The sequence below is a fragment of the Daucus carota genome, chromosome 2 (genome assembly GCF_001625215.2).
Source record: "Daucus carota subsp. sativus chromosome 2, DH1 v3.0, whole genome shotgun sequence".
Classification (NCBI taxonomy): Eukaryota; Viridiplantae; Streptophyta; class Magnoliopsida; order Apiales; family Apiaceae; genus Daucus; species Daucus carota.
The window spans coordinates 37,001,108-37,028,073 of NC_030382.2; the positions used below are offsets into that span (position 1 = coordinate 37,001,108).

General features: G+C 32.3%; 2 protein-coding genes and 1 pseudogene across 3 annotated transcripts; 1 reads left to right on the forward strand and 2 right to left on the reverse strand.

Moving 5' to 3' along the window:
- Positions 1 to 4,306: 4,306 nt before the first annotated feature.
- On the reverse strand, positions 4,307 to 5,125 carry LOC108207485 (oxoglutarate-dependent flavonoid 7-O-demethylase 1-like; annotated as a pseudogene).
- A 7,471-nt stretch (positions 5,126 to 12,596) lies between these two features.
- On the forward strand, positions 12,597 to 19,284 carry LOC108209336 (isovaleryl-CoA dehydrogenase, mitochondrial-like). Its single transcript, XM_017380181.2, has 15 exons — positions 12,597 to 12,810; positions 12,907 to 12,990; positions 13,073 to 13,130; positions 13,428 to 13,552; positions 16,633 to 16,677; positions 16,922 to 16,970; positions 17,133 to 17,242; positions 17,363 to 17,439; positions 17,692 to 17,742; positions 17,912 to 17,976; positions 18,104 to 18,258; positions 18,394 to 18,434; positions 18,602 to 18,656; positions 18,770 to 18,826; positions 18,953 to 19,284. Exons 1-15 carry the CDS (start codon positions 12,703 to 12,705, stop codon positions 19,100 to 19,102), a joined length of 1,230 nt encoding a protein of 409 aa, XP_017235670.1. The 5' UTR covers positions 12,597 to 12,702; the 3' UTR covers positions 19,103 to 19,284.
- On the reverse strand, positions 18,162 to 26,212 carry LOC108209335 (auxin response factor 4). 2 transcript variants are annotated; one of them, XM_064087345.1, is made up of 13 exons: positions 25,511 to 25,929; positions 25,361 to 25,417; positions 24,862 to 25,056; positions 24,678 to 24,762; positions 24,511 to 24,601; positions 23,466 to 23,630; positions 22,624 to 22,743; positions 22,476 to 22,551; positions 21,845 to 22,007; positions 21,007 to 21,734; positions 20,730 to 20,920; positions 19,866 to 20,020; positions 18,162 to 18,298 (listed from the first exon to the last, which is right to left on the reverse strand). In XM_064087345.1, the coding sequence occupies exons 1-13, from the start codon at positions 25,781 to 25,783 to the stop codon at positions 18,246 to 18,248; spliced, it is 2,352 nt and encodes a 783-aa protein (XP_063943415.1). In that variant the 5' UTR covers positions 25,784 to 25,929; the 3' UTR covers positions 18,162 to 18,245. The 2 variants fall into 2 exon arrangements, with proteins under 2 accessions (XP_063943415.1, XP_017235669.2); XM_017380180.2 differs by lacking the exon at positions 18,162 to 18,298 and having other exon boundaries at positions 19,689 to 20,020; positions 25,511 to 26,212.
- Between the last annotated feature and the right edge of the window lie 754 nt (positions 26,213 to 26,966).

Sequence of the window (26,966 nt, forward strand, 5' to 3'; positions counted from 1 at the left end):
CCAGTTATATATATAGTATATATTATAATGTTACGTTTCAATTGATTCTTCTTAGACCACCTTGCCGTAAATATTTACTCTTGGGAGTTGTTTTTAGTTTCAAATTACTGGTTTAAAGATCAGTTTTCTTCTTGTTGTTTGGAAGAAAAATTTATTATTCTTACATGTCCTGTTTCATTCGTACGCTTCCTCATTCCAATTCTACTGCTATTTCCATCAAAAATATGAACACCCCCGACCCTTGGTGCTAACTATGCTACAAGACCAAGTCCTACTATTTTTCCTAAAGTTTAGAATAAAAACTAGCATTGACGTACAAAAGAGATTGCATGTTAAAAACATCAGAGCACTATAAATTTTTCTAGTGTCATTTACATTTGTTCTGGAAATTGTTTATTAGATTATACTGGCAACTAGGATTGACATGCTTATAATAGGATCAGATATTCATATAAATGAACACACAATTAAGGCATTATTTTCCACTGTAATGGTAAAGGTTACATAGAGATTAGGAAGCACACACGATATAGATTATCATGTCTAAATTTTAAAATAGCAACACTTATACAACATACTATGAGCAAAGTAGTCTTGAGGTTCAAACACTGATGGCCAACGACTGACCTGCCTGTCCAACAGATGGAGATTTTGAAGCATCCATAACTATTGGTGCTGATTAAAAAGATGGAGAACGTGAAGAATTAAGAAAGACAAAAAAGGTATTTAAAGTCATATAGCAAAAAAGAACAAAAATCAAGAGTCACTTACTTCCAAGGATCATCACCAACAACCATCATATCATTTTCATCATCAGTAAACAAAACACGCCATCCTTTGACAGGATCTCTGAGGAGGCTTTCCATACTGAAGAGCCTCTCTAGCTCAAGTAGTAGATCATCATAACCATGCAGTTTGGCGAGATCTATAGCCCTGCCCACTAGATTTCCTTTCTTGTGAACCTTCAACCAACACATCTAACATTAGTCACAGATTGACAAAATCATAGTATGCATTATCTACTGTAAACTTCCTTGCAAGACCCTTGGAAACCTATTGGATTCCAAAAAGCCCGTGTAAGTAGTGAATGGCTTAGTCCTTGTAAATTCAGTAAAATTGTTTTTTCCCATCACTTCTGATTTGTGATTCACTATTGACGGCATCTCAACAATTTGTGCGAGCAGTTTCTCGTATCATATCCATTAAGAACTGATGCTAGCTAAACCTACATTTTCTTGACCTTGCAAGACCTTGGAGGATCTTACAGACTCCTCAAAGTCCAGGAACCCAGCCCTTGCTGCCACAATAAGTTTGAAGATGTTCAGGAGATTCGCTTCTTTTTCCATATCAAAAGTAGAGGGGGAGAATGCTAGAAATATTATAAGTTCACTAAAATTGTTTAGCACCATTAATAGGGTTCTCAGTTTGAGTCGCCTGTAGAATTGTCCGCGGTTTCTTCAGCCTCGGAGAGGACTGAATGCTCAAACTTGATGGTAAACCAGAATGATCAATTTCCCAAGGTGAAACCCGATCTTGATGATTACTGGAATAATTTTCATCCCATCTAACCTGTTAAATAGTTATAGGCAGGAGCCTTAATTATACATTCACAACGGCTCTGAACATCACAAAAAACAATTCTGTAAACAAATCTTGCATATTTAATTACTGATGTTCCAAGTCCAACCTAACCTTGTTGACAAAGGGGAGATATGTAACTTGCTCTGGTATCTTTTATAACTCGCTTATAACCCGTGCAATGCACGGTAATTTTTTAATAATTTTTATTTTTAATATATTTGAAATGTTGAAAGAAATTATTTATCAATTATAACTCATAATTTTTAATTAAATAAAAATAAAATATGAAAGTATATTTATTTTAAGTCAGAACTGCATGCTGGTGATCTAATAAACTCTTGTTTAGTTCTTTGATCACGTCTTATTTTTGGACTTTGACTTTTTTTGTTTAGTAGTATTGTTGTATTGTTCGTGATAACGTTCGTAACAGTCAGTTATTTGTTCTTCTTGTGCATTTGTTGATATATTGTTCATGAAATCGTAACATTTACGTTTATGTTCAGAATCTTGACCACATTTACATTTGGAAGATTTTGGTGTTGTAGCGGAAGTTGAAAATCCTGGTCTGTGTGATATTTTAGGTTGATTTATATTTGTATACGAGAGTTTATATGTAATATCTACTTTTATTCTTTACGTCTTTCTCTTAATTTTTTTTTCAATATATATATCCGTATGACATGATTTTATATATGTGACACAGACTTCAATTATATTGTATTTATAAATGTGTTTTATATTAGAACAATGATATTTAATATAATTTGTTTGTTTTTCTAAAAATTTATATGGTTCTAGAATTATAGTTATAATTTATTTTGGATTAAGAAAAATGATACTCCCTCCGTTTCAATTTACATGTCCACTTTCAAGAAATTTTTTTGTTTCAAATTACTTGTCCACTTCAACTTTCAATGTAAAATTATATTTCCAAAGTCAATTCTACTCCACATATCTCTTATTTATATTTCCTAGATCAACCTCACTCCACATATTTTGATCATTTAATGCAATGAATGTGTAAACATCCACTTTTCTTAAACTGTGTGAATTTTTTAAAGTGGACATCTAATTTGAAACGGAGGGAGTAATAAACATGCAAGCAAAAGACAAAACATCCGGCGCCACATTTATTAGGTCTGGACTTCCATCTATAATCACTTATGAACATATTCTTCTTTTGTGGAGTTTTTTCTTGGCCCATATCTTTCTATTTTTTTTAATGTAGTCAAGTTAAACTTTTTCCTGTATTAATAATTCCTTTTAAAACATTTTTTTCCCACTTATTACGTGAGTATTAAGTTCGCGTTATTAATTTTAATATTTTGAATAATATTATATTTGTTTAATATGTTTTTTAAGAAAATATATTAGATAAACTTAATTTGTAATTGTGTGATTTATATACTTCTAGAATTAAAATTGGTTGGTAATACTTGATTTGGATTAAAAAAAAAATTATAAACATGTAAAAAATGGAATTTGTTTTGGATTAGGAAAAGAAATCATAAATATATAAATAAATATCAATTATATTTTTTTTTTAATCTAACGGTACTTATTTGTTGTGTATATGATCCAACAGATGATATGCTTCAGAAGACTGCGACCAAATTATCACTTTTACGCTTATCATATACAAGCATATAATGAGTGTAGCTTTCAGGATCCTCTGAACTTTGATAATGTACAGGAAAAAAATTAATTTGTTTTTTGGCTAAATTTTCAGTAAGATTAATTTTGGGGGCCATAACTGATGGCATGATTGTTCTTTTAAGAGGTATTTTGGGGTCAAATTTGATGACTAGTATATATATATATTAATATATTATTTTTTTGATAATTATTTAGAGTATTATTCATTGTAATAAATTGGACTTATCGTTTGTTAGCTCTATCTTAATTTTTGTGTATATATAAATCTAAATATCAAATACTTTCATATATATACATTACTAGTGAGCTTATATCTATTACTTATGGAATATTTGTAATATATTTATAATTTAATGTCAGTATTTTGCAATTTAGAGGTTAAATATTAGTAATATATATTTATATTATAATTTTTTATCCGAACAAGAATGATTAATTTATTCCTGACAAAAATATAAAATTTTAGTTTATGTTATTATTGTTCTCACAAGAAAATCTTAGATGATTTATGAATATTTTAGTACTTGTGTGTCTAAACAAAGTTCTCGCTTTGGTTAGACATTTAATTTTTTTTATAATTATCTCTTTTTTTGATAAGTTCAAAATTATTTTGTTAAATAATATGTTATGTTTTTGTCAAGATTTATATGTTATAATTGTACATTTATTTTTTGAGTGATTGACGCTTCGAATCACTTATGTTTAGGCGCTTTTTCAATTTGGTTTCAAATAATTTTTTTGGCAGTATGCATCCTAAAGTTTGAAAAGCGCTTCGCTTTGCACCCTTTGACCACTCTTCGTTTAATTGACTGTTAACAGATGTGGGTTTTTCATTTTGCACCCCTTTAATTTTTTTCATGAGTATGTTGACATATTTCTTTTATTATATTAATATTTTGTCATGAGCCATTAATATAATTTTGTTACTGTTATATTAATATAATTTTGTTATATTAATATTAAATTTTTTATATTAACTAGATCTTTCTAATGTACCCTAGACATTTTCAAATATAGCAACACTCTCGGATTGATGGCCTTTAAAAATTTTGTACCCTGGACAGTATGTTTATATTCTTAGAGTGTCTGAAAAAGATTTCCCATTAGGTTTCCGAGCAAAAAATCCCTTCAAAAAATCGTCAGTAGCAGTGCTTCGAAACTTTGGAGGAGTTTCGGATGAGAGAAGGCCATGCGCAGGACCGAATTTTCCATTAAGAGGTTAGGGGATAGAAAAGTAGCAAAGGGACAATCTTTCCTTCACAGAGTTAACAACGCCTCTATGTTCAATGCTAGGGTATGCTCCATTAGTCACAATCTAAAAATTCAGAGCAGCAATTGATCAAGCCAACAAAGTCTAAATACCGTAAAACTTTAGAAGCATTATATATATAACAAGATTGATAGTGTAGAGGAGTAGACGTACCTCCAAAATATCTCCAATGTTTATAACAAAAGCAGAAGGCAAACGGTTTAACTGGAATCCAGAAGCCGTCCTTCCTAACCTGGAGGCCTTCGGTTTCGGTTTGTTGAAAAAGAATGGTGAAGCTAGTAGCATCACTATGAGGCGTGAGTACGATAACCTGATCTGGTTGAGGGCATGGAGGATAGTAGTTCATCCTCATTGATTGCATGCCTTCATTAAATAGCAGTTCCATTTCTTCGGGCTTCATTCTGAGAGCTTTTACCATTACGTTCAAAATTTTCATGGCCAGGCTCTTTAACTCCATTGAATAAGCCTCAATAGCAACTCTGCATATATTCAGGTGTGGAAATACAACTTATATAATAATACACTATAAGTAATGCATGTAGTGGTTATCCCATATAATACGCTTTTGTTCTGGGATTGCACTAACTGTGCTTTTAATTTTAACAAAAAATTACCCATACAAAATGCATATAACATCAGATTTATGCATAAAGCAACAAGTTACCAAATCCTAATACGACAACTAGTCAATAATTATACATTCTTAAAAATTACACTAGCAAAAATATTAATATAATAACAAAAATATTTTAAAGTACTCATGAAAAAAAATTAAAATTGTGGGGTGCAAAATGAAAACCCTACATCTGTTAACTTTAACGGTCAATTAAACGGAGAGTGGTCAAAGAGGTGCAAAGCGAAGCACTTTTCAAACTTTAGGGTGCATACTGCCAAAAAAAATTGTTTGAAACCAAATCGAAAAAGCGCCTAAATATAAGGGGTGCAAAGTGTCAATCACTCTTATTTTTTTCCCTACTATATACATTTTCTACTTAATTAAATTATCATTCTTATGTTTCTCTTTGCTTGTTTTGTTTTTCAGGATCATGGAATGAGATTTTATGGATTTCTTATTCAGACTTTAAAGTCTTATTATCTAAACGTCTGGAGATACTTACGTATCTTTCGTTTAGATGATAAACTTTCTTGGATGAAAAGAATCACTTTTATTGTATCTATGATACAACTTATCTACAAGTATGTAAATACTAAAAAATAAAAATCAATATGGTGTCATGGCTGAGCATGTACGCACCAGATTGGTAGTACCGGAACTATGCACATATACTAACGGGTCAAATCATATACACGAAACTAGATTAAAATTTACATTATCATATTAAATCTAAAAAGAAGCTCTTAGAGTATTTATACTTAACCCAAATTTTATCAATAAAAATATTAAAGCGAAAATATGAATGTAGAATTCAAAGTTGATGTACATAGTTGAATCTAACAAGTCTGACAGAGATTACAAGATGAAACCACAGCACGATAGCTTGATGATATCAATGACACTGAGGAATCGTCTCGTGAAATGGTTTTAGTATACAATTAGGATGCGGTGAACATAATGATACCAGATGAATCGTAGGTTAAAACAAATGGGCTTCAAAGAAGACAACATGGTAAAGGAGTCCGCGTTTTGGTAAGGTAACAGATATCTTTGCCAACCTGTTACATATGCATAATTAGGAGTTAATTTGTTACAAAAATTTCTTGTGATTGATTGCTTGTCAACATATTTGGATACAAATGACTTGGAAGGTTGTTCCCCCTACATACCATAGAAAGGTCAAATTCCAATATCATGGGTACTCTAACAAATTATCTGAAAGGAATCAAGATTTATTAAAGAATTGCTATAAGACATGTCTCTCATTGATAGCACAACTACACTTAGGGGTCATTTGTTATTTCTGAATCATAATTTCTGGATGATTGGAATTCCTGGACGAGAGATAATCTGAATGCTGAATGGGTAATGCTGTTTGATAAAATAAAATTTGAAATTTCTGGATGATATACGAGATATTTATATTATGCTTTAATATTTTATTAGCTTATAACCGTAGCCAAGTACGGGATTTTATATAAGTTTTTTTATTTACTAGAAGTATAATATTTTTAATATTAATAGTTATTTTGACAAATTAATAAACGTAATAGTTTTTTACTAACTATAAAATCCTAATTAATATGTAAGTCTTTATTAATAGTATAATAGTATAATAATGATAATTATAGAATTTTAATCAATTATGAAATCCTAACCAATATTAAAGTCTTTAATTAAAAATCTTAATTAATATGGAAGTCTTTTCATAATAGTATAATAATTATAAACTTCTTTGCATAATTGTCTAATAATAATTATGATTATTTAAAAAAAATTATATGACCCTAATCAAATTTCGGTACTTTGATATTCGATACTGTTCCGGTGAAATATGGTTTGACTTACTAATAAAAATTATTAATTGGTATTAAAATATACAACGTAAGCATACGTGTTTAGAAATAAGTGACAATTGCATGTATTATATTATGCTAAATATCAGAGGGGTTTATCTGAACAGTTCAGCTTCATTTTTCAACACGAGTCGTCCAGCTAAATTTCAGGGTCGTCCAGCGCACTTTCAAATTCTTCAGATTCATCAAACAATCTGAACGAAACTTTTCCTTCTGGTCCAGTTCATTTGGGATGGTTCAGGGGTTAACAAATGACCCCTTAGGGGTCATTTGTTAACCATTCAACGAGCTGTCGAGCTTGTATTAACTGAACGAAAATCATGCAGCATTCAAACGACCCAACCTCCAGATTGTGTCTGCTGGATGGTTCAAAAAGTGTGCATAGTTTTTAATACCTTTTTTAATCCTGACACATATATTTATTTTGAATTATATAATATATTTTTAAATTAAATATTTTTATTATATATAAATTTATGTGCAATATATAATTAGCATAAAAAATATAAAAATGAATCAAAAGTTTATATTATTTATGAAGATTAATTAATAATAAATTTGTGAAACGTCTGTGCTAATTTTTATTAATTTAAAAATTTTTAATTTATATTTTTACTTATATAAATATTGTTTATAGTCCATATTTTACATGCTTAAAAAATATTTTCAATATATCATTTCTATGTAGAGAAATTTTAGTCGTTCAGAAATTCTATTTGTACATAAATTTACTGTTCAGAAAGTTTATTCGTCCAAAAATTTTACTTGTTCAGAAATTTTACTCATTCAGATATTTGATCCAAATTTAACAAATGAGGCCTTAAACTCGTAAAAATGTAATTTCGCCGTCTAATCTAGAAATTTTTGAGGTAGAAAGATTGGTTTATACATTCACTGGAGTCACCACCAAGATGACTTTGCGAAGGCTGAAGCACAAAATCTGTGACTTTGACTTGAGCAATGTGCGATCCTTGTAAATACCCCAAATAGAGCTGAAACAACTACTTCAATCACATCTTGAAATAGTACGTAGATGCTGCAACTTGGTATCAGAGCGAGGTTTCTTTGTGACATAATAATATGTTTTTCAAGAAGCAGTTCCAGCTGAGAAGGTGGTTGCAGTAGAGGGGCTTCCGAGAAAGATGTGATGCAGTGTGGACAAGTGGGAGTATCATCATGTGCAGTATGGGATGCATATGGGGTTACTATTCTATTCTGTTTGCACTGCTCAGAAGAAGTTAAAATTAGAGAAAGAAGCTGAAGCCTTGGCCGCTAAGGTTGTGGAGAGAAGTGCTCCATAGTGGTTTTTGATGAGATGTGCATCAAAAATTGATATTGGTGAGAAGTGCACCTAAAAAAATTGGCGAAGAGAAATTGGTGAGAAGAGAAATGATATCTCAAACCCATATCAGCTTAACCCGATTCCTCATTCCAACCTCATACCTCATCTCCAACCAAACGACCCCTAAACCAGTCCAAACCAAACCAAAATTGTGGATTTGGATCCATTTAAAATCACATTTAGAAAAATGGATTTGGTTTGGTTTCTAGTTTCACATTTCTCACAAAATATGGATCTAACCACATTTGGTCTCACTTTTAAGATTTTTTATAACTCTCCCCACACACTATTATGTTCTTTTTCTTTTCTTTCTCTCTTTTTGCTAGTTAGCAGACATGCACATCTCAAGATTCAAACTCATGACCTTACTTGGAGAAGCCAAGAGGTTGAACCACTACATCAACTCATACACTCACACACACTTTTATTATATTTAGTATTCATTATATTGTCGCTTGAGTGTATCAATTTTTGTTCATTATATAATACTTATTTTTACTTACTAAACTAGTTGCCCATAATTTAAACTAAAACTATAACCACATTTATTAATATATAGTTTGAAAATGGTTTTGGTTCATTTCTCTAAATTAAATTCATTTTATAAGAATCAAAACCAAATCAAAACCACATTTTGCCACCTTTAACCGTAGTGAAACAACGAAAACGGAAGAAGAAGTGAAACAACGAAAACGGCAGAAGAGATATATTTGCCAACCTATGCACAAAATTTGTTACGAAAATTTCTTGTATTTGATTGCTTGTCAACATATTGGATACACATGACTTGAAGGTTGTTCCCTCTACATACCATAAAAAGGTAAAATTTTCCAACATCATGGGCACTCTAACAAATTTGAAGGAATCAAGATTTATCAAAGAATTGCAATAAGACATGTCTCACTGATAGCACAACTACGGTTAAACTCGTAAAAATGTAATTTCGACGTCTAATCTAGTCATTTTTGAGGTAGAAAGATTAGTTTATACATTCGCTGGAGTCAACACCTTGTTTTTAACACAATCTAGTCATTTTTGAGGTAGAAAGATTGGCTTAAGCACAAAATCTGTGACTTTGACTTGTGCCCCTTTGACAATTCCCCACCTTGTTTTTAACATAGGTTTTTTCAGGTGAATTTTTGCTTTGTGTGTTCCTCCCACTCTTGCTTTGTGGTCCACTGGGAGCTCTAATTCTCAATATCACTACCTACCTTCTTGAGAAGATAGTGACAGAGCGGCGTTTAATAATATAAAATAATTTACTACCTGTGTTTCTTGTTGTTCACCAGACCACTTACCGCCACCAATTCAATCGGTAATGTATCACGTTTTGAAGGTGAGATAGGTAATTTTTTGGACTTGCTCTTGTCTCATTACCTATTAATCTATATCTATACTATACTATAATAAGTCAACATGGGTATAATTTGTAGTCCAAGGTTTTAGTTATATTTTTTGGTTTGGTACTCTTCTTCTGGTGCTACAAGTCTACAAATGTGGAGTCTATTAATCTTACATTATTAAACAGTTTCAAATACTAAAAATACTCATAACAATACATTATCATATAATATTTCATTAAAAAAAATTATAATGATGTTATAAATATACAATTTTGAATATCTTTTTTAACAAGAACCTTCATATAACTTTTTTAACTTTAACGTGTTCTATTTCAATATAAACACGAACCATTACATAACTCTTTTCAACTCTAAACTTAAAAGTTACTGTTGTCAAAAAAACCAAGATTACAAAATTACGTTAAAATTCGATTGATTAGATTAGTGAATCTTTCAAAGATATTACACGATCGGCTATGTTTGGAAAAGATTTGAATTTTTTGTTTTTAAATCTACGTGTACTAAATTCGAATTAAATGTACTAAAATCCTAATTTATATATATATATTTATTCGGGTTTGTCCATTTTCAAGTAAACGGGAGAAAATATAGTCAGTTGAATAATATAATTTAATTAAAATTCAATTCATTAATGCTAAAATACTGATAAAATGATGTTAAAATATAAATTATAAATAATAAATTACGAACTATATACCCGCCCGTGCTTCGCACGGGTTAAAGGCTAGTTATACTATAATAAGCCAACATGAGTATAATTTGTAGTTCAAGATTTTAGTTATATTTTTTGGTTTGGTACTCTTCTTTTGGTATTACAAATCTACAAATGTGGAGTCGATTAGTATTACAAACAGTTTCAAATACTAAAATCACTCATAACAATACATTATCATATAATATTTCATTAAAAAATTTTAATGATGTTATAAATAAAATTATAAATATACAATTTTGAATATCTTTTTTTAACAAGAACCTTCATATAACTTTTTTTAACTTTAACATGTTCTAATTCAATATAACCATTATACATAACCCTTTCTAACTCTAATCTTAAAAGTTATTGTTGCCAAAAGACCAAGATTACAAAATTACGTTGAAATTCGATTGATTAGATTACTGAATCTTTCAAAGGTATTACACGATCGGCTATTTTTTTATTTTAAATCTGCGTGTACTAAATTCGGATTAAATGTGTGTGTGTGTGTGTGTGTGTGTATTAGGGTTTGTCCATTTTTAAGTAATCGGGAGAAAATATAGTCAGTTGAATAATATAATTAATTAAAATTCAATTTATTAATACTATAATACTAATAAAATAATGTTAAAATTTAAATTATAAATAATAAGTTACGAACTATATACCCGCCCGTGCTTCGTACGGGTTAAAGGCTAGTAATATAAAATAATGAATGTTAGCGAGTTTTAGTGATTTAGATAATGTATTTTTAGTATCAATTACTCCAATAACACTCCCTATATTTGTTCCCCTGTTATTATTTTAGTAGTAATAAATTTGAGAGAGATTGGTAGATTAGGTGATTTTCTCGGATTTGTGATTTAGCTGTTAGGATAGGCTTAAACTATACCGATTCTGAACTTGAAAATACCAAACATCATTGTGTACTCAATAAATGATTTTGCCCTTATGCTTTGTTTTGAAATTTAGGGTGCTCCATACAAGAAAATAACTAAATAAGGCTGGTCTCTGGTTTCTTAGTTCAGCCCAAAAAGGTCCAGCTGGAAAAATACTGGGAAAGGATTTAATTAAACTATCATATAACGATTATGACAAAAAAAAAAAAAAATTACTACTCATATAACGACCATACCTCTGTATTCATCACTTAATTAATCTATCAATTAAAAGCGCTAAGTTTAAAGATACTATTTCATCGACCAGATTTTGGTTGTATGAATACTATGATCATGTTTGATCTGAGATTTGGAGTAAAGAAATAAAATGGAAGTTATACTATATCGAAGATGATTATTCATAAATCGGTTTTTCTAGTGTGTGCACATGCTAAGCGCGAAATTTTATAAATTTGAGAGATTTCGATTGGCTCTCATATTTTAATAATAGGGGACCTCCTGCAAATACAATAACCACATCAATCAAAATCTCGCAGCATATCAAATTCCGCGCTTAGCATGTGCCCACACACAAACCCTTCATAGATATCATTCTTTCCTTCTGATATTTGATTTCTTAGGTTTTAAGCCACAAACCGCTTTATTATGTAAAAAAACAAAAATTATTTCATTCTCTTTTATACTCTATTTTATCTTAAGCCTCGTCAAAATTCAATTTCATTTCTATTTTTGATATTTTATTTATTTTTATTTATTTTATTTCATTTCATTTCATTCTCCACAAACGAACAAAATGTGTTAGCCGACAAATTTCTAAACATCCGCTAAAGTTAAAATTAGTAGTATACGAATTTCCACGAATGCATGTGTTCAAGTTTTCTAAATGATGCAAATACACGAACTGCTTGAAAACCATGCATAATGGACATTCTTACTTGTGTGAGAAATGTGGAAAGTATGGAAAACACACAAAAGTACAATTATGCATTGGTGAGAATTATACTATTAGTGAAAGGGATCACTTTTATCTTCTGTGAGTTGCTCCTTTTTGAACTTGTAGCCTCCCCTGCTCTGCAGACTACTAGTGGGAAGGGAGGTTAAACTTCATATTAAATTAGTTAATCATATATTTTCTCGGATTATTGGAAATTCGTATTATCAAAAAAAAATTAACAATATTTAATGTGCATAATACCTTGTATAAAAATAATCAGTTCATCTAAAAATTTTAAAATAAGTCGATTCCGATGATTGGACATGTGTAAAGGGAACATGAACATTAAATAAGTAAAATATATCATCAGTAATTCAGAACATCAGCTGGCCAGCTAGCAGCTACCATTTTATATATATATCTGTGTTGTAGATTAACTCCGCGTTGAAGATATCGTGTACTAGCCCACCGGAGTTGATCTACAAAAATGCAGAGGCTGGCCGGAGTGAAGAGATTATTAACATCCTCAAACTATGCATTGCAGCGTCGCGCTACTTTCGCAACCTCCATGCTTTTCGATGAAACACAAATTCAGGTTTATTAAATATTTATCGATCTCTTTCTTTCTTCGTCGCAAGCATACGTGTTTACACATGATCATAGTTAAGTGGATAATTTGTTATATGTACAGTTCAAGGAGAGCGTTGCGCAATTTGCTCAGGAAAATATAGCGCCTTACGCAGCCAAAATTGACAGAACGGATAGTTTCCCAGAGGTACATTTTTACGATAAGTACTTATTTCCGGAAAAAGTTGATTTGACAGAAGCTATTTGATCACATTTTCGTATGTTGGCAGGAGGTGAATTTGTGGAAACTGATGGGGGATTTCAATCTCCTTGGAATTACTGCTCCTGGTATGTTTAGAATAGCTTTGCAATGTACGTAAAGAGCTGTTGCTTGGACAAATATATCATGTTCCGTTAGTTTTTAATATACACACTGTCAACCACTTGATAAACTGCATTTTAAATTTCGGATGCTCAGATTGTTCTGATATAGCCCGTATATCAAGGATCTGGGGAGTATTTTCTATCTCTATTTTCCGAATATAGTTATGTTTTGAGATAATTTTTGGGATGACGGAAAATCAAACTCGAGAAGATATCGAGGCATTGGTATCGTCTGTGTAATGAAATGAAGCAATATTGCAGAGGAATATGGGGGAATGAATTTAGGTTATTTATATCACACCATCGCCATGGAGGAGATAAGTCGAGCTGCTGGCGGCGTTGGCCTCTCCTACGGCGTACATTCTAATGTCTGCCTTAATCAACTGGTTAGTATAATTTTAATAGCACAACAATTAGCCTACCAACAACTTTATTTTATTCTTTTCGAAATCAGCATACTAATAATTCTGTATTTCTTTATAAGTGCATGTTCTGCATGGCTTGGACATATTTTTAATATACTTTCCACGTTCTCAATGAATATATGTTTTACATAAAACGCGTTTTATACATGTAGTCATGTACATTTGGCTAAAAAAAGGTAAGTTGCTGAACCCGTTATTATAATAAAACACCAAAAATAAGACATCGACAGCAAAATATTTTAGCAGATTAATTTCGAATTTTTTAAGAACTATAAACTAATCTATACTAAATTTAAATAACCGAGTAGATTTTGGTACGACACTCCCATTTTATTATCTCACTTCTTCTAATCATATTCGATATGCAAACAACCGGATATGATAAGAAATTTATATGAATGTTTAAGATTCAATTCTCCATAATAATATATTTAAATTTTAACTTTTACGATTCCAGATTTCAGTTTTAAAGATACAAGTAAATGTAAAGTCCTGGTAATTATATTATTCTTTTTGTATCAAAATTGTTAAAAAAATATAAATATAATAATTAAAATTTATCATAAAAAATCATTTAAAATTAACCTTTTTGCACGAACCTTAAACTAATATTATTTAATCAGAATTCCTATAGACATGTTTTAGTTAGGCGACGAATTTCTATTTGCTCCAATCTATCTATCTATTATATATATAATAGACCAACATGCCATATTTTATTCATCATGTAAATTACTCTTTTAACCCTCTGTTTAATTAATACACTTGCAACTAATATCTCTTCCATTAATACATATATTAATAACTTGCAATTAATACGTGTAATTATATCTAAGACTTTAATAAATTCATTATTATTAGACATGTAATTGATGTGTTTATCTTTTTTATTAATGCATTAAATTAATATTTATAATTAATATGTGTGATTATATCTAACATATTAATTTATTTATAATTAAATTTGTAAATAATATGTTAATTATTAATGGGCAGGTAATTAATTACATCGTCAAAACATGTATCACACTAACTAATTCATAGTCAAAAATTCTAATTTTGCATAATTTTTAACAAAAATACGTTAATTAAGTTCTTGGATGAATGCCTATCTAAATTATCTGTAGGCCCTAAATACCTCTAAAATATTTTACCGTAAAAGGATTATTATGAGGATACGTCACAATCAATTGGATATTGTGTGATATTTCATTCGGAGTTTTGCAACATATACACGACAGCCAGTTAAATATCAATATGATACTCCACTTCAAAAAGAATATCAATGTGATACCCTGCTCGTATTATTATAAAGACAAGTATATCTAATTTATATTAATGGTTAATGCATCACCCTGCTATAACAAGAACACAAACCTAACACTTTGACAACATTAAGATAACAACATCCACGCGCATGAGAACATTCCCGTGTGACCGTGTCTCAACAATGTTTAGCCAAATTATGAATATTTAGTAGAGAAGTCCTAAATATTCGCAAAATATTTGACTGCAAGAGTATTATCGTGTTGATACGAATAGCCAGTCAAATATCAATATGATACTCCACTTATAAAAGAATATCAGTGTGATGCCTTACTCGCATTATTATAAGAATAATTATATCTAATTCATATTAATGGTTAACGCATCACCTTGCAATAACAAGAAACCAAACCTAACACTTGGACAACGTCAACATAACAACATCCATCCACGCGTATGAGAACATTCCCGTGTGACCGTGTCTCAACAATATTTAACTAAATTATGAATATTTAGAAAAGAAGTCCTAAATATGCGCAAAATATTTGACTGTAAAAGTATTATCATGGTGATACGTCCAATTAATTAAGTATCAATATGATACTCCAATGGTAGAGGAGTATCAGTGTGATATTCCACTCGGAGTGAAACTTATATATTTATAAAAACTTAATTGAATTCTTCGGTAAATGCCCGGCCAAACTACTCAAATTTCAACAATATTTGACCAAAATATGAATATTCAGTAAGTTGGGGCCCTAAATACTCAGCATGCCCGTGACTCAACAATATTTAACCAAAATAAGCATATTCAGTAAGAAAGGTTCTAAATACCGACAAAAGCTTTGATTGCAAGAGGATTAACATGATGGTATATCGTAACCAGTTGAGTATCAGGTGATACTCCACGGGTAGAAGAGTATCAGTGTATTTCTCATTATGAGTGGAGTAAACTTGGTTAAATTTTTGGGCAAATTTTCGGCCGAAATAATCAATTTTCAACTATATTTAATCAAAATGTAAATATTCAATTAGAAAGGGCCTTAACTACCCTCAACATACTCTAATAACAGAGTATTATCAGGATGATATGCCAGAACCAGTTGAATATAAAGGTGCTACTTTGCTAAGGAGGATTCTAAATATCTACAAAATTTTTATTATAGGAGGATTATCATAATGATACGTCACAACCAGTTACCTATCAGGGTGATACTTCATGTGTCGAGGAGTATTAGTGTGATATTCCACTGACAGTGGAACAACATATTATAAGTTTAATTAAATTCCACTGACAGTGAAACAACATATTATAAGTTTAATTAAATTCTTAGGTGAATAATTGATAGAAATAGTCAATTTTTTTAAAAAATAATTAAAATATATTGAAGGTGAATGAGGAAGATACACTACAACCAGTTGAATATCAACGTTATACTTCACTGATACAGGAATATCATTGTGACACTTTGTTTACATTATTTTAAGGACAACTAACAGTTATCTTACTCTAATAATAAAAGATATATTTACACTGCACTGCAATAACAAGGATCTAAAATTTAAACTCTTTATTTTTGACATTGTCGAACAACAACAAGAATAGCAATATTCATCACGCATATGAGAACATGCCCGTGCCTCGCACGGGCTACAGTGCTAGTTTTATTAATAATAACAGAGCACTTGAATGTATAAAAATCTTCATATAAATAAAAATAATAATTAGTCCATGAAAGATCATTGTTTAATATGTGGCTTTGTTATCTATGCAGGTAAAGTTTGGGAATATTTTTCAGAAGGAAAAGTACTTACCAAAGGTGTGTAACATTTACGGTTTCTTTTTCGAAGTCATAATGAAATATAAATTGTTCAGAGCCTTTAGTGTTCTACTTCCGATTCACCAAAAAAAATATTTTCATAGATATGAACATCGTTTAAATCAATTGATCTATGAATCACAATTTCCGACCGACAAAACCGAATGATATAATTTTATATTGCCGAAATGATTCTATTGACAATATATTTGTATAAATTGAACTCTCATTTGGCTTGTTAAAGCTAATCAGCGGCGAGCACGTTGGAGCTCTGGCAATGAGTGAACCAAACGGTAAACTAATTATCCCTTCTCCTTGAAGTATAAAGACTTGCTACTAGCTAAATTACTGGTAACTTCATCAGATGAATGAAAAATATCACAGATTCCAGAGCAGTGCCTCTGAAACTCTGAAAACTGAGATAACATTTTCATAACTTGTTACCAAACATACAGCTGGTTCCGATGTCGTTGGTATGAAATGCAAAGCCGATCGAGTCGAGGGAGGCTACGTCCTCAACGGAAACAAGATGTGGATCACCAACGGCCCTATCGCTCAGACACTGGTAATATTTCGTATATAGTTGCAGACCTCAGCTGCTGTATACCAATTACGAAGCAGTCTGAGCTATTAGTTGAGTGAAGTCTGATATTGTTTATATCTCTGCGGAACTATAATCTATAAGATTGTATACGCAAAAACAGATATGGCTGCTCGCTCCAAAGGGATCACTGCTTTCATTGTCGAGAAAGGAATGCCTGGGTATGCCTTCTGCGTGTAGTTTTTCATATGTACGCGTATAGAAAAACAGGCTAAACAATAAGATCTGATAATTACTAACATAAATTATGAGAAAAACAGGCTAAAAAACAAGTTCCAAGCATATGAAAAAATACTTTCAACTAGACATTGCGGCATATACTACACATGTATTTTTTTGAGAAAAGATAAACATGTACTTAGTACTTTAGTCCAGATAAGCAGTTTTATTGATTCCCTGCGAATATAATGCAGATTCTCTACCGCGCAGAAGTTGGACAAACTTGGAATGCGAGGAAGTCCTACGTATGTATACACAGCTAATTATGATAATCTAATTGATCAAAGAATATGTTATTATAAATTTATAAAATGTGCATGTATACATTTGCATTTCGCGCATTTGTTGTGCCTGCTAAATGCTAATCTAGCGCCCTCTACGGATGATATGTATTAAAACTTTAATAATTTGCAGGTGCGAGCTTGTATTCAACAATTGTTTTGTCCCTGAAGAAAATATTCTTGGACAAGAAGGGAAAGGTATACCTACAGACTACAGTTATATACATAGCACCTTACCATAACAATACCATAACTATAAACTACACTGGTAATCTATGTTACAGAGACTTCTGACTAACAGTAGTACATGTTAAATCTTTTTCAGGAGTCTATGTTTTAATGTCGGGTCTAGATCTCGAGAGAGTTGTGTTTGCTGGGGCGCCTGTTGGAATAATGCAAGCATGTATTGATATAGCTATTCCTTATGTTCGACAACGCGAACAATTTGGCACTCCAATTGGTCAATTTCAACTAATACAGGTTCGGTTCTTTCTTCTATTCGCGCTAAAGGAAGACATACCTGATTTGCATTCAACAAGACTGCATTCTCTATCAAATTAAAAAGAAGTTATATATGTTTCTTATTTGTTCCTGCGATTAAATGCTTGAGTACAGGGGAAAATTGCAGACATGTATACTGCACTTCAGTCTTCAAGGTGAGTGTGATCTCACTTGATTAATTTTTATTTAGAAATTAGTAAATGTATATTGTTCATTGGCAGTACGGATTAAATTAAAAAGAATTATGAGGCAATATAGAAATATAACAATGTTATTACTTCTATACATTGTCATAATGTTAATTTTTTCAAAATGATTTCAGAGCTTATCTGTATTCAGTTGCAAGGGACTGTGATAATGGAAAAATTGATACGAAGGTTATATATGGCACAACTTATTTCTTTGAGTATTTTGTTACTGAAGTCTTAGAATCGATCTTAAAGTATAAATTTGTAACTAAATAAGATTATATGAACTGATATGTTTGTAGGATTGTGCTGGTGTAATACTTATAGCAGCTGAGAGAGCAACTCAGGTTGCATTGCAGGTATCCTACTGACATTTTCTCGCTGCGTGTTAATTAAATTTGGTTCTCATTTGATCCAAACAGTATGAATTTATATATAAACACAGGTATCCTAAAATGGTTGTATTTATGGAAAAAATTATACAGGCAATTCAATGTTTAGGCGGTAACGGATATATAAATGAGTATGACACCGGTCGTCTTCTCAGAGATGCAAAACTGTATGAGATTGGTGCAGGGACCAGTGAGATCAGAAGAATGCTCATCGGCCGTGAACTGTTTAAAGAAATCAATTAGGTTAAGCATTTTCTATCTTAGTTGAGCAATCTAGCTAGATCTGTTCCAAAATAATTATCTATTAACCTAATACTTTTCACCAATAAAGCTGTGGTTTTTTTTTTGTAATAATAAATCAGCATGAAGTTAATAGACTCCAAGTGATACATATGGTATTTTATATAATGTTACATTTCAATTGATTCTTCTTAGACCACCTTGCCGTAAATATCTGTTCTTGGGAGTTGTTTTTAGTTTCAAATTACTGGTTTAAAAATCAGCTTTCTTGTTGTTTGGAAGAGAAATTTATTCTTACATGTCCTGTCACATTCGTACGCTTCCTCGTTCCAGTTCTACTGCTATTTCCATCAAAAATATGAACACCCCTGACCCTCGGTGTTAACTATGCTACTGCCTACAAGACCAAGTCCTACTATTTTCCTAAAGTTTAAAATAAAAACTAGCATTGACTAAGAGATTGCTTGTCATCAGAGTACTACAAATTTTTTCTAGTGTCATTTACAGTTGTTGTGAAAATTGTTTATTAGATATATTTATTTAATTATATTAGCAACAAGGATTGTCATGCTTATAATAGGATCAGATATACATATAAATGAACACACAATTAAGGCATTATTTTCCACTGTAATGGTAAAGGTTACATAGAGATTAGGAACCAAGATATAGATTATCATGTCTTAATTTTAAAATAGCAACACTTATACAACATACTATGAGCAAAGTAGTCTTGAGGTTCAAACACTGATGGCCAACGACTAACCTGCCTGTCCAACAGATGGAGATTTTGAAGCATCCATAACTATTGGTGCTTCTTCCAGACAACTTTGAGTGTCGTCACTCATCATTCCTATCATCATTTTCTGCACTTCTTCTTGTGTGTGTATATGTATCTTAGACACCATTCGACAGAATTCGCTTTAAAAAGACATGAAAAAATGTTTAAGAGAATGTGGGAGGTGAGTCGCTATTAACATTATTGGCATAATCAGTTCCGCTGGTAAGAAATATTTTCTAAATGGTCATTATTTCCTATACGAATACACATTTTCATTTTTAATGTATTACTGCCACAATTGCTTACAAACAAAAGCTTAGTAATTGAACTTTATAATTTTGCAAATATGTATAAAATATCTTCAACATGCTCAGAGTGGGATATATTATAGGTCTTTTTTGTTTTATACTCCTCTGTCCCATTTAATTCTATACGTTTCTTTTTAACTGCTCGACACGCATTTCAATGCTCTTATAAAATATAGTTCCGTAACTTAAATTTTAGATTTCCTTTTTCTGTATAAAACTATAACATCCAAAGTCCAAACTTTAATTCAGAAAAGAAATATTTTAAAAACAAATTGCACAACTACACTTTGCAGAAGCATTAAAGTCCGTGCCGCGTCCCCGTCCCCCAATGTATACTACTCAGGGGGGCGGAGGGAGTATCAGTTTATTCAGTCAGACACCCAAAATGCATTCAAAGTATTATAAAATTAAGTATCTACTCTGTTGAGCATGCTACTGCAGATTAAAACGATAGAGAACGTGAAGAATTAAGAGTGAGTGAAAGACAAAAAAGATATTAAAGTCATATAGCAAAAAAATACAAAAATCAAGAGTCACTTACTTCCAAGGATCATCACCAACAACCATCATATCATTTTCATCATCAGTAAACAAAACGCGCCATCCTTTGACAGGATCTCTGAGGAGGCTTTCCATACTGAAGAGCCTCTCTAGCTCAAGTAGTAGATCATCATAACCATGCAGTTTGGTGAGATCTATAGCCCTGCCCACCAGATTTCCTTGCTTATGAACCTTCAACCAACACATCTAATATTAGTCACAGATTGACAAAAATCATAGCATGCAATATCTATTGTTAAGTTTTTATGCAAGCTTACTTTTATACAGCTCCTTTTACATGCACATTGAGACGTTGATGTCGATGTTTTTCCAGTCAAAGGAAACCCAAAAAGTTTGCAGTTAGTCACCGAACCTTCATCTTTCTCATTGCTGGAGTTCACGTCAAAATTGTGACAGGAAGGTATAATATCTACTACCCTCGACTTATCTGAAAGATTTTGCTTTATTTCTTCATTGCTTGTAACTCGACAGTGAACTGAAGATGGATTGTGTGGTACAGCTTCATTTGGAAAGTTGGTGTAAGACAGCATGCCAGGTGGACCAGCTTTGTAGAGGTCATTATATGGAGTATACATGTTTCTAATACCTGCTGAAGCTAGTGGGTGAAAATTAGCAGCGGGCCTATAGTACATGTTCTGCAGATTGCAGCTGGTTTCACTGTTTCCTGAAGCACCAAGTTCGACATCAGTTTTCCCAGTTAGGGATCTCAACGAGCAAATTTCTTGACCTTGCAAGACCCTTGGAAACCTATTGGATTCCAAAAAGCCAGTGTAAGTAGTGAATGGCTTAGTCCTCGTAAATTCAGTAAAATTGTTTTTTCCCATCACTTCTGATTTGTGATTCACTATTGACGGGATCTCAACATTGTGCGAGCAGTTTCTCGTATCATATCCATTAAGAACTGATGCTAAACCTACATTTTCTTGACCTTGCAAGACCTTGGAGGATCGTACAGACTCCTCAAAGTCCAGGAACCCAGCCCTTGCTGCCACAATAAGTTTGAAGATGTTCAATAGATTCGCTTCTTTTTCCATATTAAAAGTAGAGGGGGAAGAATGCTAGAAATATAAGTTCACTGAAATTGTTAAGTAGTACCATTAATAGGGTTCTCAGTTTGAGTCGCCAGGAGACTTGTCCGCGGTTTCTTCAGCCTCGGAGAGGACTGAATGCTCAAACTTGATGGTAAACCAGAATGATCAATTTCCCAAGGTGAAACCCGATCTTGATGATTACTGGAATAATTTTCATCCCATCTAACCTGTTAATTGGTTATAGGCAGGAGCCTTAATTATACATTCACAATGGCACTGAACATCGCAAAAAACAATTATGTAAACAAATCTAGGCTCTTGCATATTTAATTACTGATGTTCCAAGTCTAACCTAACCTTGTTGATAAAGGGGAGATATGTAACTTGCTATAGTATTTTTTTATAATGAGTGTGACTTTCAGGATCCTCTGAACTTTGATGATGTACGGGAAAAAATTAATTTGTTTTTGGCTAATTTTTCAGTAAGATTAATTTGAACCAGAATTCCAACCATAAAAGCAAGAAATCTAAGTATCTGTAACAGAACTTACTTAGAATTTGAGGATATATCAAAAATCATTATCTGCCAACGGTAACAATTGCAGAGATGTTTAGCATAAGCCGTTTTTGACTACAAATTAACAATACCTAATCCCAAATATGGAGAAAGAGATTAAAAAGAATGCAAATTATACCTTTAAACATCTCCATTTGGAATCGGGCCATTTGTAGGGATCCAGATCGCCAATGCCAGTAACTAAACCACTGAACCTGTAAAACATGTTAATTAACTTGCATTCTTATGTACTACGAACAACAATAAGAGCATCTTTCTTGACATACCTTCTTTCTGGGGCATCATCGACATCACACTTCATCTTGAATCGTGTACCTACGAGAATCTGACTCTTAATGCTTTTCATGTACTTCTGCTGGGGCACAACAAATTCTGCATGAGTTGCCCTGCAAATTTAAATATTTTCATGAGCTTATAAAAGTAGACATGTGAATAGATCTCTGAGAGCAAAAGTAACAACTAAATGTAAGCATATTAAACCAATAACAAAATTTCTCTCTTTCCACCTGCTTGATGTTTGTGTGTGTGTGTGTGCATGTTTATATATAGCAAGTGTATGTAAAAATTTCACAAACTCCGTTGTACTTCTCATGGTGGTATTCAACGTAGTAGTAAACAACACTCTATCAACATATTAAGTTTTTCTAAATGATGATTTTTGTTAATCAGAGGCCATAAAAGGCATTGAATAACAGAAGGGAACATTTCAAATCCTACTAAAATTTTAAAACAAAGTTTGAGGAGGGTTAGTAGCTCTGTGGTAGGAGCTAGTACCCTTTCAGTAACGAGGTTAAGTATCATATCATCATTATAACTTCCCCAGTATTGTTTCATGTCATGCTTAGTTTAATACTTAAGAAGATAGAAGCTCCATTGTAGTCTTTATAAATGTGCATGATTAGGTCACCAGGAGCTGATGAATTTTGCCATACAGGAAGTAGAGCTACTGACAAGTATTAAATTGAAGCTCCATTAGTCCATTATAGTCTTTATAATAATGCATGATTAGGTCACTAGGAACTGCTGACTTTTGCCACATGACCCATACAGGGAGTAGAACTACTGAATCCTACAACATTAATTACAGTGATTAATGTATAGACAGTACCTCGGGCTGTAGAAAAGATGAAACACACTCTTGGTGGATACTGCATTAGCAACCGAGGAAAGAATATTGTAACTAGAGCTCTGGTTCCCAGTGACTTGATCAGGAAGCCCATTTTTAGGTCGCGCAGCTCTTCTGATCCCCAGTCTTAGCTCTCCACTTTCACCTCTACAAGTGGTTCAAATTATTAGCATTACAGGTGCAGTAAAAAAATTCAATGCTGGAAGATATTGTTATAGCTTTCTCTGCTAGCTTCGGTACAATAATGCGTCTATTGGTACACTTTCTAGGAGCAAAATATTTTTAAGAATATATTAAGAGGCTAAGAGCTAAAAGTACTTTCTGAATAATTGCAACTTTTTCCTACAATTCCTTCCAGATGGAGAGAGCAAATTGCAAATCAACAAAAAGCAGATATTTTTCCATACACCCAAATAACCATCCATTCTCTTCTCACTTCTCAAATTCAAAAAGTTCGATGATTAATTTTCCATTTATGATAACTGAACTTGATTTCATATATTATGCAATTCTACTGAAAACTTTGTCACCATGCAAAACCTTTCCATTACAATGTTACTGATCTGTTGCATTTTGTTCATTGCTCCAATTGAATCATATCACGCTGGGATGATATAGAGCTACTAGCTGAATGTTAATATCTTCATGTAGCAGTGACTGTGCAAATAATACTGAGAAATGCAAATTATCTTGTGTCTGCTTCACACTTGGGCATTGATTTAGTTAAGGTGTTTTTGTACACTAAAACACTAGACATAAAAAAATCTTTATGACTAGATGCGAACTATATTCCAACATTACATCAGAATATAATTTCAAATTACTATGATCCCCTTCATTACTCCGTCAAATTTATTGTATTTAATTTATTCAATCAAAACTTGTGTCAACCAGGATGAGTTACCAGTCCTCCAAAACTTCCAGGTGTTAGGGAAAGGCTTTTTACATGGATCATCATATTCTAACGCTACGAAATGTCACAACAATTAGTGCAGTCAAAGATAAAGCATCTCGGATAAATTTATACCTTAAAAAAAGGACTGCATCTCCTGAAATAAGATTCTTTTGGCTTACAAAAATACTCCACCCAGTGGTAAGCAAATGTCGCCTTGGTTGACCTAATGTGTACGATTTACCTTGATAAAAGGTCCAACTAAATTAAAATACAGTGCAGAATTTTAACAAATCACCTACCTCTATATATATGACGGAACTTCCATTCAACCCCGTGCAAATCCTTCGCAACAAGCTCCTGAGAGGGTCTCTGCTCTCTGTAATCCTGCAAAAAAATGATCATCGACAATTATAAAAGTTTTCTGCAAAAAATATGTCAATGTACGCAAATTAGGCCGGAAAGTAGGCACGAAGAGTAACATACCAAAGGTGCAAAACAGTCTTCTGCAGCTCTGCGAGGTACAGAAAATCCACCATGTGTGCTGGTATCTGACGCAGTCAAGGTTTTGCAAAACATGTGAGGGGTTGATTTTGTGGGCATAAGACCAGCACCCTCCTCATCCTCCTTATCCACCCATAGATCATCATTCTGTTTTCCCTCTAAATTCATGCCTAACAGCTACAAAGTACGCAAGGTGAGACCTTTAACAGATGCATTGGTACACTTTCTTTATAGGATTAAAGACCAATCTAAGTAGCAATATAATTTAGTAAAAAGCAGCATGGACATTACAAAAAAACACAAAACCCTTCTCTTAAAAAACAAAAACTAAAGCAATTGCTTCCGAAAAAAGGGCCAAAATATTAAGTAACAAGAATCCCCCCAGGTGCACAAGTAAACTAGTGTATAAAGATGGCATTTTTTAATTTTTATCACTAAGAAAATCATATGAGAAAGATTAACAGTCAAATGAAACTCATACCTCTGGCACAGGAAGCAGACTCAACTGTGTATAGACTTCATCACTCTCTTTATTAGCCTATTTAAAGAAAACAAAACAAGCAAATTCACAAAATTTAAACAAACCAAAAACAATCTAAAATCTGAAAATGCACAAGAAAATTCAGCATACCAATAGTAGAACATCCATGACTCTGCAAAAGATCTGAGGTCTAAGATCAAAATTGGGCATTTGAGTGTGTGGAAAAGGAGAAGTTTCCAAGTGACCTTGTGGGAAGTAAACAACTACATTCCCTTTCTTGGGAAGAGTGATAAGAGGACCAGCACAAGCATGCCAAAGCTCCACATATGTTGGAGAAACAGCTCCATCACTCTTGTTGCAATCCCCATTACAATCTGCAGCTCTTCCCACCTCATCAACCACTTGGTTCAGATCAATTTCCATGAAAATCTCACTGTGTGTTTCTTCACACACAAAGTACTAATGACTTCAACAGTACACCAAACAACAAATTAAGTGGTTCTTGAAAAGAGTACTTAAAAAACAAAAGGTCACTTGACAGTAGAAACACAAGTGTGTGTATGTGTGTGTGAGTATAATATTAAGAAATACAAGAACTGGAGACAAGATGTATGTAGAAGAAAAGTGATGGTTTGGAGGGGTTTTTAGAAGGAGAAATGGTATAAATAAAGAAAGGGTACCAAATAATAAACAAGAAATTCAAAGTTTGAGTCTTTCATGCCCCATTTCAAGTGTTGAGAAAAGGGAGCAGAAGATGCAACAGACATAGACAGATGACACAAGTGTGGCTTAGGAAGCAGAGAAAAACAAATGGGAAAACAACCCAATGGGTTGTGTTTTAAACATGATTCTCTCGAATTTGGACTATGAGAGTGAGATAATAAATAAATCTCCATATCCGACATCATCCGAAACACGATATATTTTAATTATATCTTTTCAATTATTAAAATTATAAAATTAAAATTAGTATTTATAAAACATGGTTTCATCATAATATTAAATTTAAATTTTATTTAAATATAAAAATACGAACCCGACTCGAAAAAATTAAATTGAAGAGCTGGGACGAGTATGTGCTGGGTGGGGTGGGGGGACAAATTTACACAGACAGTACAGCACCCACAATCACCTCACAGGCTCACACCAACCTTTCTGTGCTTTCTTATGCTTTGCTTTGCCTCAACTTTTTTCCTTGTCTCCCTTTGATTGATACTTATGGAAAAACAAAGTAGAAAAGCATGAATTATCTGCTTGTATTTCCCCCCATGCCATGGAATTTTAACCGTACTTTCACTTTTAATATTACAAAAAATTTAATAAACACAATGCAGGAAATGTCGAAGACACAAAAACATGTACTTCCTTATTTTAAATTCGGTCTTTCTAATGTGTGACCAAGGGCACACAATAAGTACCAACTCTCATAAAAATGGTTTGTTTTGATTGGTGGAATTGATGTGAATGCAGGGGGCCATTATCATTTATTACTCATCCACCAATCAAAAGCTAGTATTTTCATGTGAGTTAGTGACTATTGTGTGCCCATGGGCACACCATAGAAAATTCGTTTTAAATTTATAAAGTTTGGTTTGATTCTTCTCGT